Source organism: Oncorhynchus keta, chromosome 4 (assembly GCF_023373465.1).
Source record: "Oncorhynchus keta strain PuntledgeMale-10-30-2019 chromosome 4, Oket_V2, whole genome shotgun sequence".
In the NCBI taxonomy this organism is placed as follows: domain Eukaryota; kingdom Metazoa; phylum Chordata; class Actinopteri; order Salmoniformes; family Salmonidae; genus Oncorhynchus; species Oncorhynchus keta.
Genome location: NC_068424.1, coordinates 79828546 through 79849008, shown reverse-complemented (window position 1 = coordinate 79849008; position 20463 = coordinate 79828546). Strand labels below are relative to the sequence as shown.

The 20463-nt window shown below is 46.6% G+C and overlaps 1 protein-coding gene across 1 annotated transcript in view; it reads left to right on the top strand.

Moving 5' to 3' along the window:
• Positions 1-17723: 17723 nt before the first annotated feature.
• The window catches only part of LOC118379874 (annexin A6-like), a 49934-nt gene continuing 47194 nt past the window's right edge, over positions 17724-20463 (top strand). The window contains exons 1-2 of the mRNA XM_052517320.1: positions 17724-18046; positions 19642-19686. Coding sequence (XP_052373280.1) covers positions 19678-19686 — 9 coding nt within the window. The 5' untranslated portion in view covers positions 17724-18046; positions 19642-19677. The remainder of the gene's footprint in view (positions 18047-19641; positions 19687-20463) is intronic.

The following is a 20463-nucleotide window of genomic DNA, read 5'->3' as shown; positions in this document are numbered from 1 at the left end:
GTTTGCTTTATTGGCATGAAATTTGAGGAAATTACCATCTCCTAACCTCCTAATGTTTTCTAGAACTCATAAAACATCTGGTAGGATTCTGTATAGAGGAATGGTCTAAGATCCCTCCTAATGTGTTCTAGAACTCATAAAACATCTGGTATGATTCTGTATAGAGGAATGGTCTAAGATCAAGAACCCTCCTACAGAGAATGTGTTCTAGAACTCATAAAACATCTGGTAGGATTCTGTATAGAGGAATGGTCTAAGATCCCTCCTAATGTGTTCTAGAACTCATAAAACATCTGGTAGGATTCTGTATAGAGGAATGGTCTAAGATCCCTCCTAATGTGTTCTAGAACTCATAAAACATCTGGTAGGATTCTGTATAGAGGAATGGTCTAAGATCCCTCCTAATGTGTTCTAGAACTCATAAAACATCTGGTAGGATTCTGTATAGAGGAATGGTCTAAGATCCCTCCTAATGTGTTCTAGAACTCATAAAACATCTGGTAGGATTCGGTATAGAGGAATGGTCTAAGATCCCTCCTAATGTGTTCTCTAATCTCATAAAACATCTGGTAGGATTCTGTATAGAGGAATGGTCTAAGATCCCTCCTAATGTGTTCTAGAACTCATAAAACATCTGGTAGGATTCTGTATAGAGGAATGGTCTAAGATCCCTCATAATGTGTTCTAGAACTCATAAAACATCTGGTAGGATTCTGTATAGAGGAATGGTCTAAGATCCCTCCTAATGTGTTCTAGAACTCATAAAACATCTGGTAGGATTCTGTATAGAGGAATGGTCTAAGATCCCTCCTAATGTGTTCTAGAACTCATAAAACATCTGGTAGGATTCTGTATAGAGGAATGGTCTAAGATCCCTCCTAATGTGTTCTAGAACTCATAAAACATCTGGTAGGATTCTGTATAGAGGAATGGTCTAAGATCCCTCCTAATGTGTTCTAGAACTCATAAAACATCTGGTAGGATTCTGTATAGAGGAATGGTCTAAGATCCCTCCTAATGTGTTCTAGAACTCATAAAACATCTGGTAGGATTCTGTATAGAGGAATGGTCTAAGATCCCTCCTAATGTGTTCTAGAACTCATAAAACATCTGGTAGGATTCTGTATAGAGGAATGGTCTAAGATCCCTCCTAATGTGTTCTAGAACTCATAAAACATCTGGTAGGATTCTGTATAGAGGAATGGTCTAAGATCCCTCCTAATGTGTTCTCTAATCTCATAAAACATCTGGTAGGATTCTGTATAGAGGAATGGTCTAAGATCCCTCTTAATGTGTTCTAAACTCTTAAAACATCTGGTAGGATTCTGTATAGAGGAATGGTCTAAGATCCCTCCTAATGTGTTCTAGAACTCATAAAACATCTGGTAGGATTCTGTAGAGGAATGGTCTAAGATCCCTCCTAATGTGTTCTAGAACTCATAAAACATGGTCTAGAGAATCTAAGATCCCTCCTAATGTGTTCTAGAACTCATAAAACATCTGGTAGGATTCTGTATAGAGGAATGGTCTAAGATCCCTCCTAATGTGTTCTAGAACTCATAAAACATCTGGTAGGATTCTGTATAGAGGAATGGTCTAAGATCCCTCCTAATGTGTTCAAGAACTCATAAAACATCTGGTAGGATTCTGTACAGAAGAATGGTCTAAGATCCCTCCTAATGTGTTCTAGAACTCATAAAACATCTGGTAGGATTCTGTATAGAGGAATGGTCTAAGATCAAGAACTCATAAAACATCTGGTAATTCTGTACAGAAGAATTCTAAGATAAAACATCCCCCCTAATGTGTTCTAGAACTCATAAAACATCTGGTAGGATTCTGTATAGAGGAATGGTCTAAGATCCCTCCTAATGTGTTCTAGAACTCATAAAACATCTGGTAGGATTCTGTATAGAGGAATGGTCTAAGATCCCTCCTAATGTGTTCTAGAACTCATAAAACATCTGGTAGGATTCTGTATAGAGGAATGGTCTAAGATCCCTCCTCTAGAACCATAAAAATGTGTTCTAGAACTAATGTGTTCTAGAACTCATAAAACATCTGGTAGGATTCTGTATAGAGGAATGGTCTAAGATCCCTCCTAATGTGTTCAAGAACTCATAAAACATCTGGTAGGATTCTGTACAGAAGAATGGTCTAAGATCCCCCTAATGTGTTCTAGAACTCATAAAACATCTGGTAGGATTCTGTATAGAGGAATAGAGGAATGGTCTAAGATCCCTCATAATGTGTTCTCTAATCTCGTAAAACATCTGTTAGGATTCTGTATAGAGGAATGGTCTAAGATCCCTCATAATGTGTTCTAGAACTCTAATCTCGTAAAACATCTGGTAGGATTCTGTATAGAGGAATGGTCTAAGATCCCTCCTAATGTGTTCTAGAACTCATAAAACATCTGGTAGGATTCTGTATAGAGGAATGGTCTAAGATCCCTCCTAATGTGTTCAAGAACTCATAAAACATCTGGTAGGATTCTGTACAGAAGAATGGTCTAAGATCCCCCCCTAATGTGTTCTAGAACTCATAAAACATCTGGTAGGATTCTGTATAGAGGAATGGTCTAAGATCCCTCTTAATGTGTTCTCTAATCTCGTAAAACATCTGTTAGGATTCTGTATAGAGGAATGGTCTAAGATCCCTCATAATGTGTTCTCTAATCTCGTAAAACATCTGGTAGGATTCTGTATAGAGGAATGGTCTAAGATCCCTCATAATGTGTTCTAAACTCATAAAACATCTGGTAGGATTCTGTATAGAGGAATGGTCTAAGATCCCTCCTAATGTGTTCTAGAACTCATAAAACATCTGGTAGGATTCTGTATAGAGGAATGGTCTAAGATCCCTCCTAATGTGTTCTAGAACTCATAAAACATCTGGTAGGATTCTGTATAGAGGAATGGTCTAAGATCCCTCCTAATGTGTTCTAGAACTCATAAAACATCTGGTAGGATTCTGTATAGAGGAATGGTCTAAGATCCCTCCTAATGTGTTCTCTAATCTCATAAAACATCTGGTAGGATTCTGTATAGAGGAATGGTCTAAGATCCCTCCTAATGTGTTCTAGAACTCATAAAACATCTGGTAGGATTCTGTATAGAGGAATGGTCTAAGATCCCTCATAATGTGTTCTAGAACTCATAAAACATCTGGTAGGATTCTGTATAGAGGAATGGTCTAAGATCCCTCTTAATGTGTTCTAAACTCATACTCATAAAACATCCTCTTAATAGAACATCTGGTAGGATTCTGTATAGAGGAATGGTCTAAGATCCCTCTTAATGTGTTCTAAACTCATAAAACATCTGGTATGATTCTGTATAGAGGAATGGTCTAAGATCCCTCATAATGTGTTCTCTAATCTCATAAAACATCTGGTAGGATTCTGTATAGAGGAATGGTCTAAGATCCCTCTTAATGTGTTCTAGAACTCATAAAACATCTGGTAGGATTCTGTATAGAGGAATGGTCTAAGATCCCTCATAATGTGTTCTAAACTCATAAAACATCTGGTAGGATTCTGTATAGAGGAATGGTCTAAGATCCCTCCTAATGTGTCCTCTAATCTCATAAAACATCTGGTAGGATTCTGTATAGAGGAATGGTCTAAGATCCCTCATAATGTGTTCTAGAACTCATAAAACATCTGGTAGGATTCTGTATAGAGGAATGGTCTAAGATCCCTCTTAATGTGTTCTAAACTCATAAAACATCTGGTAGGATTCTGTATAGAGGAATGGTCTAAGATCCCTCTTAATGTGTCCTCTAATCTCATAAAACATCTGGTAGGATTCTGTATAGAGGAATGGTCTAAGATCCCTCTTAATGTGTTCTAAACTCATAAAACATCTGGTAGGATTCTGTATAGAGGAATGGTCTAAGATCCCTCATAATGTGTTCTAGAACTCATAAAACATCTGGTAGGATTCTGTATAGAGGAATGGTCTAAGATCCCTCATAATGTGTTCTAAACTCATAAAACATCTGGTAGGATTCTGTATAGAGGAATGGTCTAAGATCCCTCATAATGTGTTCTCTAATCTCATAAAACATCTGGTAGGATTCTGTATAGAGGAATGGTCTAAGATCCCTCTTAATGTGTTCTAAACTCATAAAACATCTGGTAGGATTCTGTATAGAGGAATGGTCTAAGATCCCTCATAATGTGTTCTCTAATCTCATAAAACATCTGGTAGGATTCTGTATAGAGGAATGGTCTAAGATCCCTCTTAATGTGTTCTAAACTCATAAAACATCTGGTAGGATTCTGTATAGAGGAATGGTCTAAGATCCCTCTTAATGTGTTCTAAACTCATAAAACATCTGGTAGGATTCTGTATAGAGGAATGGTCTAAGATCCCTCCTAATGTGTTCTAGAACTCATAAAACATCTGGTAGGATTCTGTATAGAGGAATGGTCTAAGATCCCTCCTAATGTGTTCTCTAATCTCAAAAAACATCTGGTAGGATTCTGTATAGAGGAATGGTCTAAGATCCCTCCTAATGTGTTCTAGAACTCATAAAACATCTGGTAGGATTCTGTATAGAGGAATGGTCTAAGATCCCTCATAATGTGTTCTAGAACTCATAAAACATCTGGTAGGATTCTGTATAGAGGAATGGTCTAAGATCCCTCCTAATGTGTTCTAGAACTCATAAAACATCTGGTAGGATTCTGTATAGAGGAATGGTCTAAGATCCCTCTTAATGTGTTCTAAACTCATAAAACATCTGGTAGGATTATGTATAGAGGAATGGTCTAAGATCCCTCTTAATGTGTTCTAGAACTCATAAAACATCTGGTAGGATTCTGTATAGAGGAATGGTCTAAGATCCCTCCTAATGTGTTCTAGAACTCATAAAACATCTGGTAGGATTCTGTATAGAGGAATGGTCTAAGATCCTTCCTAATGTGTTCTAGAACTCATAAAACATCTGGTAGGATTATGTATAGAGGAATGGTCTAAGATCCCTCTTAATGTGTTCAAGAACTCATAAAACATCTGGTAGGATTCTGTATAGAGGAATGGTCTAAGATCCCTCTTAATGTGTCCTCTAATCTCATAAAACATCTGGTAGGATTCTGTATAGAGGAATGGTCTAAGATCCTCTTAATGTGTTCTAAACTCATAAAACATCTGGTAGGATTCTGTATAGAGGAATGGTCTAAGATCCCTCATAATGTGTTCTAGAACTCATAAAACATCTGGTAGGATTCTGTATAGAGGAATGGTCTAAGATCCCTCATAATGTGTTCTAAACTCATAAAACATCTGGTAGGATTCTGTATAGAGGAATGGTCTAAGATCCCTCCTAATGTGTTCTCTAATCTCAAAAAAACATCTGGTAGGATTCTGTATAGAGGCATGGTCTAAGATCCCTCCTAATGTGTTCTAGAACTCATAAAACATCTGGTAGGATTCTGTATAGAGGAATGGTCTAAGATCCCTCCTAATGTGTTCTAGAACTCATAAAACATCTGGTAGGATTCTGTATAGAGGAATGGTCTAAGATCCCTCCTAATGTGTTCTAGAACTCATAAAACATCTGGTAGGATTCTGTATAGAGGAATGGTCTAAGATCCCTCCTAATGTGTTCTCTAATCTCAAAAAAACATCTGGTAGGATTCTGTATAGAGGAATGGTCTAAGATCCCTCATAATGTGTTCTCTAATCTCATAAAACATCTGGTAGGATTCTGTATAGAGGAATGGTCTAAGATCCCTCATAATGTGTTCTAAACTCATAAAACATCTGGTAGGATTCTGTATAGAGGAATGGTCTAAGATCCCTCATAATGTGTTCTCTAATCTCATAAAACATCTGGTAGGATTCTGTATAGAGGAATGGTCTAAGATCCCTCTTAATGTGTTCTAAACTCATAAAACATCTGGTAGGATTCTGTATAGAGGAATGGTCTAAGATCCCTCCTAATGTGTTCTAAACTCATAAAACATCTGGTAGGATTCTGTATAGAGGAATGGTCTAAGATCCCTCCTAATGTGTTCAAGAACTCATAAAACATCTGGTAGGATTCTGTATAGAGGAATGGTCTAAGATCCCTCTTAATGTGTTCTAGAACTCATAAAACATCTGGTAGGATTCTGTATAGAGGAATGGTCTAAGATCCCTCTTAATGTGTCCTCTAATCTCATAAAACATCTTAGAAAAAGGTGATGTATTGAAAGGTATTATTTTGAACCCTACCTTTTTGAGCAACAGAAATATTACTTGGTAAACAAAATCACTTTCTCTGAGCAATTGTATTAATATAACATAATATAATTTCCCCCAAAATGCTAGCATACAATATACAGGTAACTGTCAAAATAAAGGAAACCCCAACATAAAGTGTCTTAATTTGGCGGTGGTCCACCACGAGCCAGAACAGCTTCAATGCACCTCAGCATGGATTCTACTAGTGTCTGGAACTCTACTGGAGGGATGTGACATCATTCTTCATGAGGAATTCCATCATTTGGTGTTTTGTTGTTGATGGTGGAAAACGCTGTTTCAGGCGCCACTCCAGAATCTTCCATAAGTGTTCTATTGGGTTGAGATCTGGTGACTGAGACGGTCATGGCATGTGGTTTACATTGTTTTCATGCTCATCAAACCATTCAGTGACCACTCGTGCCCTGTGGAGGGGGGCCACTCGTGCCCTGTGGAGGGGGGCCACTCGTGCCCTGTGGAGGGGGGCCACTCGTGCCCTGTGGAGGGGGGCATATCCATAGTAGCCAAAATAATGTCCTGCCCAGCATTTTCATACATGACCCTAAGCATGCTAATTGCTTAATTAACTCAGGAACCACACCTGTTTGGAAGCACCTGTTTTCAATATACTTTGTATCCCTCATTCATTCGGCCCTGCCTCATCCACCCTCTGGCCCACCCCGGCCCTGCCTCATCCACCTTCTGGCCCACCCCGGCCCTGCCTCTCCACCCCCTGGCCCACCCTGGCCCTGCCTCTCCACCCTCTGGCCCACCCCGGCCCTGCCTCATCCACCCTCTGGCCCACCCCGGCCCTGCCTCATCCACCTTCTGGCCCACCCCGGCCCTGCCTCATCCACCCTCTGGCCCACCCCGGCCCTGCCTCATCCACCCCACCCCGGCCCTGCCTCTCCACCCTCTGGCCCACCCCGGCCCTGCCTCTCCACCCTCTGGCCCACCCCGGCCCTGCCTCATCCACCCCACCCCGGCCCTGCCTCTCCACCCTCTGGCCCACCCTGGCCCTGCCTCATCCACCCTCTGGCCCACCCCGGCCCTGCCTCATCCACCCTCTGGCCCACCCCGGCCCTGCCTCATCCACCCTCTGGCCCACCCCGGCCCTGCCTCTCCACCCTCTGGCCCACCCCGGCCCTGCCTCTCCACCCCCTGGCCCACCCCGGCCCTGCCTCATCCACCCTCTGGCCCACCCCGGCCCTGCCTCTCCACCCCCTGGCCCACCCTGGCCCTGCCTCTCCACCCCCTGGCCCACCCCGGCCCTGCCTCTCCACCCTCTGGCCCACCCCGGCCCTGCCTCATCCACCCTCTGGCCCACCCCGGCCCTGCTCTCCACCCTCTGGCCCACCCTGGCCCTGCCTCATCCACCCTCTGGCCCACCCCGGCCCTGCCTCATCCACCCTCTGGCCCACCCCGGCCCTGCCTCATCCACCCTCTGGCCCACCCCGGCCCTGCCTCATCCACCCTCTGGCCCACCCCGGCCCTGCCTCTCCACCCCTGGCCCACCCCGGCCCTGCCTCATCCACCCTCTGGCCCACCCCGGCCCTGCCTCTCCACCCCCTGGCCCACCCCGGCCCTGCCACTCCACCCCCTGGCCCACCCCGGCCCTGCCTCTCCACCCCCCGGCCCACCCCGGCCCTGCCTCATCCACCCTCTGGCCCACCCCGGCCCTGCCTCTCCACCCTCTGGCCCACCCCGGCCCTGCCTCATCCACCCTCTGGCCCACCCCGGCCCTGCCTCTCCACCCTCTGGCCCACCCCGGCCCTGCCTCTCCACCCCTGGCCCACCCCGGCCCTGCCTCTCCACCCCTGGCCCACCCCGGCCCTGCCTCTCCACCCCTGGCCCACCCCAGCCCTGCCTCTCCACCCTCTGGCCCACCCCGGCCCTGCCTCTCCACCCCTGGCCCACCCCGGCCCTGCCTCTCCACCCCTGGCCCACCCCCGCCCTGCCTCTCCACCCTCTGGCCCACCCCGGCCCTGCCTCTCCACCCCTGGCCCACCCCGGCCCTGCCTCTCCACCCCTGGCCCACCCCGGCCCTGCCTCTCCACCCTCTGGCCCACCCCGGCCCTGCCTCTCCACCCCTGGCCCACCCCGGCCCTGCCTCTCCACCCTCTGGCCCACCCGGCCCTGCCTCTCCACCCCTGGCCCACCCCGGCCCTGCCTCATCCACCCCACCCCGGCCCTGCCTCTCCACCCCTGGCCCACCCTGCCCTGCCTCTCCACCCCCTGGCCCACCCCGGCCCTGCCTCATCCACCCCTGGCCCACCCCGGCCCTGCCTCTCCACCCCTGGCCCACCCCCGGCCCTGCCTCATCCACCCTCTGGCCCACCCCGGCCCTGCCTCTCCACCCTCTGGCCCACCCCGGCCCTGCCTCATCCACCCTCTGGCCCACCCCGGCCCTGCCTCTCCACCCTCTGGCCCACCCCGGCCCTGCCTCTCCACCCCGGCCCTGCCTCTCCACCCTCTGGCCCACCCCGGCCCTGCCTCTCCACCCCGGCCCTGCCTCTCCACCCTCTGGCCCACCCCGGCCCTGCCTCTCCACCCTCTGGCCCACCCCGGCCCTGCCTCTCCACCCTCTGGTCCACCCCGGCCCTGCCTCTCCACCCTCTGGCCCACCCCGGCCCTGCCTCTCCACCCTCTGGTCCACCCCGGCCCTGCCTCTCCACCCTCTGGCCCACGCCGGCCCTGCCTCTCCACCCCCTGGCCCACCCCGGCCCTGCCTCTCCACCCCTGGCCCACCCCGGCCCTGCCTCTCCACCCCTGGCCCACCCCGGCCCTGCCTCTCCACCCCCTGGCCCACCCCGGCCCTGCCTCTCCACCCCTGGCCCACCCCGGCCCTGCCTCTCCACCCCTGGCCCACCCCGGCCCTGCCTCTCCACCCCTGGCCCACCCCGGCCCTGCCTCTCCACCCCTGGCCCACGCCGGCCCTGCCTCTCCACCCTCTGGCCCACGCCGGCCCTGCCTCATCCACCCCTGGCCCATGCCGGCCCTGCCTCATCCACCCTCTGGCCCACCCCGGCCCTGCCTCTCCACCCTCTGGCCCACCCGGCCCTGCCTCTCCACCCCTGGCCCTGCCTCTCCACCCCTGGCCCACCCCCCGGCCCTGCCTCTCCACCCCTGGCCCTGCCTCTCCACCCTCTGGCCCACCCCGGCCCTGCCTCTCCACCCCCTGGCCCTGCCTCTCCACCCTCTGGCCCACGCCTGCCCTGCCTCTCCACCCTCTGGCCCACGCTGGCCCTGCCTCTCCACCCTCTGGCCCACCCCGGCCCTGCCTCTCCACCCTCTGGCCCACGCTGGCCCTGCCTCTCCACCCTCTGGCCCACCCCGGCCCTGCCTCTCCACCCCTGGCCCACCCCGGCCCTGCCTCTCCACCCCTGGCCCTGCCTCTCCACCCTCTGGCCCACGCCGGCCCTGCCTCTCCACCCCTGGCCCACCCCGGCCCTGCCTCTCCACCCCCTGGCCCACCCCGGCCCTGCCTCTCCACCCCTGGCCCACCCCGGCCCTGCCTCTCCACCCTCTGGCCCACCCCGGCCCTGCCTCTCCACCCCCTGGCCCACCCTGGCCCTGCCTCTCCACCCCCTGGCCCACCCCCGGCCCTGCCTCTCCACCCCCTGGCCCACCCCGGCCCTGCCTCTCCACCCCTGGCCCACGCCGGCCCTGCCTCTCCACCCTCTGGCCCACGCCGGCCCTGCCTCATCCACCCTCTGGCCCACGCCGGCCCTGCCTCATCCACCCTCTGGCCCACCCCGGCCCTGCCTCTCCACACTCTGGCCCACCCGGCCCTGCCTCATCCACCCCTCTGGCCCACCCCGGCCCTGCCTCTCCACCCTCTGGTCCACCCCGGCCCTGCCTCTCCACCCTCTGGCCCACCCCGGCCCTGCCTCATCCACCCTCTGGCCCACCCCCGGCCCTGCCTCTCCACCCTCTGGTCCACCCCGGCCCTGCCTCATCCACCCTCTGGCCCACCCCGGCCCTGCCTCTCCACCCTCTGGTCCACCCCGGCCCTGCCTCATCCACCCTCTGGCCCACCCCGGCCCTGCCTCTCCACCCTCTGGTCCACCCCGGCCCTGCCTCATCCACCCTCTGGCCCACCCCGGCCCTGCCTCTCCACCCCTGGCCCACCACGGCCCTGCCTCTCCACCCCTGGCCCACCCGGCCCTGCCTCTCCACCCCTGGCCCACCACGGCCCTGCCACACACACACACACACACACACACACACACACACACACACACACACACACACACACACACACACACACACACTGCTGCTACTGTGAAACAGGACAGTCATACTCTCACATGCACACACACACACACACACACACTGCTGCTGCTGCTGTGAAATAGAACAGTCATGGTTCGTGAGGAAGGTTTATAAGCAGAGAGAGATAACGAGGAGGCAGAATCACACTGAACCTCAGTAAAGTCCACATGCATGGTGAGCCTGTGTCCCAAATGGCACCCTATTCCCTATATAGTGCACTACTTTTGACCTGAGTCAAGTTACTTGAGTGACTTGAGTCCTAACCTGAGTCATTAGACATTGCAAAGTGATTTTTTACAGCCATATATACAAGGCCTGGTTGTGTGACCCTCCTACTCACTAGATTGATTTAAGTAGCCTTAGACTTGGCTACTACATCTGGCTCCGTTTGGCCCTTAACGTCCTAATTATTACACACATTTGCATCTAAAATGGAACCCTATTCCCTATGTAGGGCACTACTATTGACCAGAGCCCTATGGGCCCTAATGCACTACATAGGGAATAGGGTGCCATTTGGGACAAATCCACAATCAGGACGACAGGGTGAGAACTGTGCTGAATGTCAGAAGTGCTTTTCTGCTGTACACTCTACTCTTTAGGTTATTGGATTGAGTCCATATACTGTGGTCACATGGGAATGGTATTGATTTTTTTTTTAAGTGGGACTTTTGTTTTGGGAACGTCTTGTGACTTTGAGATTTTACTTATTTATTTCACCTTTATTTAACCTTTATTTAAGATGAAGTTGAACAAGTTGAGCTACAGAGATGTAAGCGTGGGAACTCATTTCTGTCAAGGAATCGGATCAAATATTCGATGCAATGCAACAGAGAGCAGTATATCTGTCAGGATTTGGCCAGGGTTGTTCCGGTTTTGGCCACTAGATGTCCCCATTGTGCTTTTTGACCCTTTTGTTTTCCCTTGTTCCCAGTTATTATTTGCACATGTGCCTCGTTTCCCTTGATTGTATTTAAACCCTTAGTTTTCCTCAGTTCTTTGCTCTGTGTTTGAATGTTAGCACCCAGTGATGCTGTGAACATGTGTTGCTCCAGTTGGACCCTCTTGTGGTCCTCCGTTTTTGTTCTTGTTTATTTATTTTTGATGGTCTTTTGAGGCTTTTTCCTGCTGTATCAACCACCTTGTGGATTTACCTTTTTGACTTGGAGGATTACCTTTGTTCTCTTGGAATTACTTTTGACGTTGTGGATTTAAATGTTTGCCTGAAAGAACTTTCCTTGATTTTATTAAAACACCGTCTCAAGTACTGCTGTGTCTGCCTCATCTTCTGGGTTCTGCTGACTATTCGTGGCTCAGTTTGCTAAGTGACTGTTTCTCACACCGGAGACCTGGGTTCGTAACCGGTTCCTGACTATCGAACCAAATCAAAGTTTATTGGTCACCTACACAGATTTTCAGATGTTATCACAGGTGAACCTGAAATTATTACTACACCACAACAGTGTATATAATAACCAATAACAGTTATTAAAAAGCAATAAATTAAGAAATATCTGAACGAGCAATGTCAGAGATACTGAACAAAAATATAAACGCAACAATTTCAACGATTTTACTGAGTTACAGTTCATCTTTGGAAATCAGTCAACTGAAATAAATGTATTAGGCCGTAATCTATGGATTTCATGAGTGGGCAGGGGTGCAGTCATGAGTGGGCAGGGGTGCAGCCATGAGTGGGCCTGGGCCCACAAACTTGGGAGCCAGGCTCTGCCAAATAGAATGATTTTATTACAGGGCTTTATTACAGACATAGATACTCCTCAGTTTCATCAGCTGTCCGGGTGGCTGGTCTCAGACGATCCCGCAGGTAAAGAAACCGGATGTGGAGGTCCTGGGTGGAGTAGTTACACAAACACACAGTGAAACCCAGGCTACCTAAGTATGATTATCAATCAGAGACAACTAATGACACCTGCCTCTGATTGAGAACCATACGAGGCCGAAACATAGAAATACCCAAATCATAGAAAAACAAACATAGACTGCCCACCCCAACTCACGCCCTGACCATACTAAATAATGACAAAACAAAGGAAATAAAGGTCAGAACGTGACATCAGTTTCATCAGCTGTCAACAGTTCTGGTGGACATTCCTGCAGTCAGCATGCCAATTGCACGCTCCTTAAAAACTTGAGACATCTGTGGTATTGTGTTGTGTGACAAAACTGCACATTTTAGGGTGACCTTTTATTGTCCCCAACACAAGGTGCACCTGTGTAATGATCATGCTGTTTAATCTGCTTCTTGATATGCCACATCTGTCAGGTGGATGGATTATTTGACCGAAGGAGAAATGCTCACTAACATTCACTCAATGTAAACACATTTGTGCATATGGACACTGGGATCTTTTATTTCAGCTCATGAAACATGGGACCAACACTTTACATGTTGCATTCACTCCCTGAACTTGCTCGTTATTGTAGACAGCTCCATTTTGTTGTAAAACTATGGCAGTAGGACAGTAATCTAGGGGAAAAACACACTTATCTTTCCCTGGGATGTTATTGAAAGGTATCAAAGACAGCATACCGTGGCAGATGAACTCATCTTCTAAAAAAGTCTCAAAATGCCATCATACTTTGCCGGGGATTGGGAACATTTTAATCTCCAAAAACGGTCTACTCTGTTTGTGCTGTAAAGTGCATGAAAGCCAGGTGACTTCCGGGAAGCTCTGAGTAACAGGGGAGAAGTAGTGGTAAGTATTTCTGGCAGTGATTTAGGCACAGTCATGATCCAGCTATGAGGGTTGTCTCTATTTCTTTCTTACTCTCCCTCTCACTTTCTCATTCCCTTACACCCATGGACAGATTACGCGTGTAGATGAAGAATCTGCTGACTCTGAATGGGAAGGACAACCAGTCCTTCAAGGATTCCACGATCGCCAAATATTATGAGAGGGCTTCTTAAATTTGACCTATCACCACACTATTTCTGCATGTAACAGTAAAATCGTTGCAATATGATTGCATAAAACCGACCCATCACCGCAGTAAAAAAACGAGACCTCACAATTTCAACCAATGATCACACATTTACTGCATAATATGTCTCATCAAACAAACGTTTTCCCTCTTCAGCACATTTTCGCAACAAACTGGACAAAATCATCACATATTGTCATGCAAAATGTCTAAATTTTCCCAGAAAAATCAACCATTTTGCCCAGAAAATATCACAAATAATCTCAGCGAAATCCTGGGGGGACTGGATAACGAGCAACATTAGCTAATTTTGTGGGGGTTTTCATCCCTGGACATTTGGATGTATGATGATTGGGCAAAGTGCTTATGGTGGCTTCATGGGCTCGTGGGAAATGGGAAACTAGGAGGTGGGAAGTGGTAAGTCTGACATGATTGTGTTCATGTGCCTTTGAAGTCGGAAACAATTGCTCAACCAAAAATATTTTAGCTAGCTTGCTAACATTGCTAATAATAAAGTTAGCTAGCTTGCGTAACATTAACATAAGGTCAAAGTAGCTACATTCTCCATATTGATAATTTTGTCATTGTCAAAACCGAATTTGTTGTCATCTTTTGGTTGAAAAGGTAAAAATGAAAAGGTAAAAAGTCTGTAACTCGGGTAATTCCATTTTTTCAGAGTTTCCCACTTGTGATTCCGACTTGGAGGGTTGTCCAAGTGGAATTTCACACTGAAAACTAGGAGCTTCCGATAACTCCAGTAGCACGTGAACGCAGCACGCGTGAATAAAAATTGATCGGAAGGGGGGGGTTGAAAGTTTCAGAGATTTTTTGCTGGAATTCTCACTTTCTAACAGAGAACGAACATACGGCTGACCAAATTACACAAGATTTTACTCCGGGGTGAACAAAGATTACTCACACTCTGAATTCTCTGGCCCTCCCCCTCTCCCTCTCTCTGTGTCTATCTCTCGTGCTCCCCTCTCTCGTTACCCCAAATTCTGATCTCTCTGGCCCTCCCCTCTACCCTCCCCCTCTCTCTCTCCCTGTCTCTCTCTCTCTCTCTCTCTCTCTCTCCCTCTCTCTGTGTCTATCTCTCGTGCTCCCCTCTCTCTCGTTACCCCAAATTCTGATCTCTCTGGCCCTCCCCCTCTACCCTCCCCCCTCTCTCTCTCCCTGTCTCTCTCTCTCTCTCTCTCTCTCTCTCTCTCTCTCTCTCTCTCTCTCTCTGTGTCTATCTCTCGTGCTCCCCTCTCTCTTGTTCCCCCAAGTTCTGATCTCTGTGCCCCTTCCCCCTCTCTCTTGCTCTCTCCCCCCCTCTCTCTCTCACTCGCTCGCTCTCCCCCCTCTCTTTCTCTATCGCTCTCTCTCACTCTTTCTCCCCCTTGTTCTCTATCTCTCCTCTCACCTCCTTCTCTCTCACTCTCTATCCCCCTCTCTCCAATCTAGGCTTACATTCTGCACCGTCTTACCGGAATGGCTCTCTCTATGGCCAACAGAGACAGAAATAGCCCAGTCACAATCGTTCACAAGGCATGCTCTGCTCCGTCATAGTCGGGAGGCCTCACATCTCACACACACCAGTCTCTCTCTCACTCACTCTCTCACTAAGGTTCAAACTGTTATAACATTGGAATACTACATCTGATATGGTTGTACAGAAGGTCCTGCATGTTGTTTCTTTGTTTCAATACTGGCTCCTCTCATATCGTAACATGATTGTAACATTAAAAAAAGGGGAGTATTCACTCTGGTGGTGGTGGCGGCTCCTCTGCATGCAACCTGGACTCAGAGGTAGACGTAACATAGTAAACATAGCTGAAGTTCAGCTTCATTTTAAGGTTTATGAATTCAAGTTGAAAAGATGTAATTTACAGACAATGGTTATGTATTCTATGGCCAAATTTTAACTGCACAAACAGTACATTGTCATTGAAGGAAGCATTATATCACAATGATAAGGAGTCAACTGCAGGGTTCTTTCATATAATATGTATCATTGCTCCCGTCTCTCAAATGCACGTATGTTATCTTTTTCCCAAGCTTTAAATCTGGAGACAATAATGTACAAAGTAGTATATACTGTACTCTATATCATCTACTGCATCTTTGTGTAATACATGTATAACTAGCCACTTTAAACTATGCCACTTTGTTTACATACCCTACATTACTCATCTCATATGTATATACTGTACTCGATACCATCTACTGCATCTTGCCTATGCCGTTCTGTACCATCACTCATTCACATATCTTTATGTACATATTCTTTATCTCTTTACACTTGTGTGTATAAGGTAGTAGTTTTGGAATTGTTAGTTAGATTACTTGTTGGTTATTACTGCATGGTCGGAACTAGAAGCACAAGCATTTCGCTACACTCGCATTAACATCTGCTAACCATGTGTCTGTGACAAATACATTTGATTTGATTTGATTTGAATCACAAAATATACCACTAGACCACTTCAACTCCAGTAACATTCTCGGTAAAACAGTTACATTCATATTTTTTCTTTGCTATGACTGTGATATGTTGTCATTTATCTTCCTTACTCGAACGCACTGTCTGTAAGTCACTCTGGATAAGATTGTCTGCTGAATGACCCAAATGTAAATGTAAAACCAAACACTTGCAAAGCATGCTGGGCATTATTCTAATGAGGTCCGCCCCCAAACAAGTACACATTTGGTTGTCCAGAAAAAATCTGAATGAATCATGAACGTCTAGGTTATGTTTTACAAGTTTGAACAGCACAGTACAGTATGGTGTATTTCAGTTCAGTAGAGTATAGTACAGTCTGGTAAATAACAGAGTTTAATTCAGTAGAGTACAGTACAGTACAGTTTAATTCAGTACAGTACAGTACAGTACAGTTTAATTCAGTACAGTACAGTACAGTACAGTTTAATTCAGTAGAGTACAGTACAGTTTAATTCAGTAGAGTACAGTACAGTATAATTTAATTCAGTACAGTACAGTACAGTTTAATTCAGTAGAGTACAGTACAGTTTAATTCAGTAGAGTACAGTACAGTTTAATTCAGTAGAGTACAGTACAGTTTAATTCAGTAGAGTACAGTACAGTACAGTTTAATTCAGTAGAGTACAGTACAGTTTAATTCAGTAGAGTACAGTACAGTACAGTTTAATTCAGTAGAGTACAGTACAGTACAGTTTAATTCAGTAGAGTACAGTACAGTACAGTTTAATTCAGTAGAGTACAGTACAGTTTAATTCAGTAGAGTACAGTACAGTACAGTTTAATTCAGTAGAGTACAGTACAGTTTAATTCAGTAGAGTACAGTACAGTACAGTTTAATTCAGTAGAGTACAGTACAGTACAGTTTAATTCAGTAGAGTACAGTACAGTTTAATTCAGTAGAGTACAGTACAGTTTAATTCAGTTGAATACAGTACAGTACCAAAACAAATTTGAACCAATTATAGACATCAATACTTGGGCCAAATATAGGCCGGTATGGACCGAACGCCTGTGGATGCGGTCCGGACTGGACCATATATGAACCAAACATACACGTCTATGTTTGGGCCAAATTAAGGCCATTGACGTTGAGATGAAGGCCGGACCACAAAAAGACCTCCAAAAAATGGCTAGACCAGACAATAGTGACTGCAGCCCGGAAATCAGTGAGTTCCTGCATGTGATCATTCCTGCATCTGCAGGAACACCCCCACTCGAGCATTCCATTGGTTCCTGACACCGGTAGACAGTGTCCTTCGCTCTCGCCTGACGAACACCGGGCCTCACCATCATTAACAGAACTTTGTGAAAACAGTGCCCGACAGGCTGGGCGAAGAACACTGTCTACCGGTCACTTCTGCCTCCCGTTAGCACAGCAGACACTGTGTGTTAGCTAACTAGCTAGCTTGCTATTTAGGGACACTGTGCGCTAGCTAACATAGTACACAGTGTCTCTCCTGCTGTGTACTGTGCTGTGTGCCTGCTGGAAAACAGTGCTCACAGACACTGTCTCCTGGTGTACGGCTAGCTAGCTATCGTTGTCACCACTGCCCCTTCTTCGGTGGGTTTTACCTTCTTTTTTTAAAACCTTTATTTAACTAGGCAAGTCAGTTTAAGAACAAATTCTTATTTACAATGAAGGCCTACCCTGGCCAAACCCTCCCCTAACCCAGACGACGCTGGGCCAATTGTGCACCTCCCTATGGGACTCCCAATCACTGCCCACATGCAGGAACGCCCCGATTTTCAGGCTGCAATTCTACCCTTCTCTGAATTGACGAGACCAAAAAAATACGTCTAAAGACGGTCTGTGCTCAGTGTGTATACGGAGCGTATAGAAAACCACACAGCACGTGTGAATAGGTTGTTTACGTATTTGTTCATTTGTCATAACACCGTTTTTATCTAGCGTGAACGGGCTCCCTGTTAGAAAGGGGGAACTCTTTTGACGCACCGCCCGTGAGCACCGCAGTTATTACGTGAGCTCGAGGACAGGGAATTAGACAGCTGGCGGTTTCAACACCGGGCTACACGCAACCGATAAAAACAGGATAGAGGAGGTCAGGACTGCAGCGGGGTTGATTTTGATCATATTAGTTCGGTAAAAGAGGTGAGTTTGGGTTTTGCTTTGTAGTGAATTTTCTATAGTGTCAAATGCTCAACAATATAGACTAAGATAATGTTGACGCAAGTCATGTGAAGACAATAACGGAGCTATAACGGTTTGTTCAGGGTATTATTAGCCCAGCCCAAGTCCATGAAATGAGAATAATAGACAGACAGACAGTTCCATTTTTACAAACCAATAATCTAAGTGTTAAGAACAACATAGAGAAAAGGACGTTGTAAATGTAAAGGTAATGGATTGAGCATAGACATGAGTCATGTTTATCATTGATGTCCATTGTGTAAACAGTATAATTCTAAATTATGTGTTTCAAACAGAATTCAAACAAACAAAAAAGTGATGCTTTATGAATAAAAAGTGGTATAGTTTTGGGGTGGGAGACTGAGAGATGGGGTGTGGTCGTGGACATGATCTGTGGATATAGCAGATGTTTGGATCGAACCGTGCTTGATGGATATTTTAGCAGACGAAACACTGCCGTGGGCTTATTTTAAACATATTCTCACTAATGGAGAAACTGTCTGAAATTCTACAATTGACTGCAATACTGTGTGCTTATGCCAGAGGACAGCTTGTCCTCACTGGGTGTTTCTCCTGTGATATATATTCTTACTGACAATCTAAATGACTTACATCTCATTTGGAAAGTCCGACAGAATTCCCTTTACTTATACACAAATGTATAAGCCAAACTAGTTTTTCCATCTACTGTAGAATCCATCGTCATAGACCATGTGGGTTTTAGTTCTAAATTGAGATGATACAAAACAGTTCCAACAAGAATGCGAGAACAAGTTTGACCTAACTCTACCTTTTGTAAAAGTAGATGTTTCTTTATTAAATGTCATTTTCTCTACCTCACCAGATGCTAAGGCCTATGGTACCACTCTGAAAGGGAACCCTGTAGCCTTACTGAACCGCAGGGGAAGAGCAGCCAACATGTTTCCTGTGGAAAACGTGGCTAAGCTTTAACCACTGGGCCATAAGCCAACAACCCTACAAGTAATCCAATTCAAAATGGCCTCCTTGGTCCCCCTCATGTCTTCTCCCTGCATAATCCTATAGGAATCTGTAGCAAGCCCACTAGTGACATTTATTATGAAACAGTATTTTGACTTTCCAATGCAGTCTTCTCTGGTGCAGGTTCTGTGGATGGTGTTGTGCTGAAAGAGCAGAAGCCTGACCACCACCCTTCAATGACATATCAAGTATATTTTCATTAGTCTATGGTCCAATAGCATCTCTTTGTTCATCCAGCCACACATGCTGTTCACAATCATATCATATTCACATTGACAATTAGGATCGATAAGATGGCACAGCCAGAAGAGGATCGTCTACGCCTAGGATCCGGGTTCCGGCTCTTTCTAAGGAGTTTTTCATGGCCACTGTGCTTGCATTGCATTGCTTGCGCTCAGTTTCTGTATATCGGTTGTCTCAAGGACTTTGTGACCACTGCCGGTTGTATAAAGGGCTCCATAAATACATTTGATTGATTGATATTGATACCATCTTAAACAGCATGTCAACACGTTTCACTGTTCTCATTTCTGCTTCGTATATATCTTGTCTTGCAGGTCGATTGTTTCCTGCATATCCTTAAAAGACCAAATATGGGAATGGTAAGTCAATATCATAATGCCATGTCTGCCATTCTCTCAGTGCTATGTGTAGCTACAGTAGAGCTATCAGGATAAACGTATCCTGTTCCATGATGACTGTATGATCATGATGCAAAGACAAAGGAGTTGTCAGATGAGAATCATTCATTCGCTAGCAGCAGTCATCAGCCCTGGGGCGTCTGTTTATTGTAATGGCAGCAGGCTAGTATAATGTGTCACTCTTCCCTCTGGCAACCTGGACATGATATTGACAGACACACAGAGAGAGCTCCGGAAGGCATATGACAGCACTACTTCTCTATCTTATTATACCTAGCCTCGGAATCCCAGGTTCTGCTCACGTAAGTCAAGTCAACAAGAGGAGATTTGCAAGAATGGCCCTGCTAGACTATCTAGTATCAAAACCATGTCTAAGGATAGCCCGGCTAGACGATCTAATATCAAAACCATGTCTAATAATGGCCCGGCTAGACTATCTAGTATCAAAACCATGTCTAAGAATGGCCCGGCTAGACTATCTAGTATCAAAACCATGTCTAAGGATGGCCCGGCTAGACTATCTAGTATCAAAACCATGTCTAAGGATGGCCCTGCTAGACTATCTAGTATCAAAACCATGTCTAAGGATGGCCCTGCTAGACTATCTAGTATCAAAACCATGTCTAATAATGGCCCTGCTAGACTATCTAGTATCAAAACCATGTCTAAGGATGGCCCTGCTAGACGATCTAGTATCAAAACCATGTCTAAGGATGGCCCTGCTAGACTATCTAATAT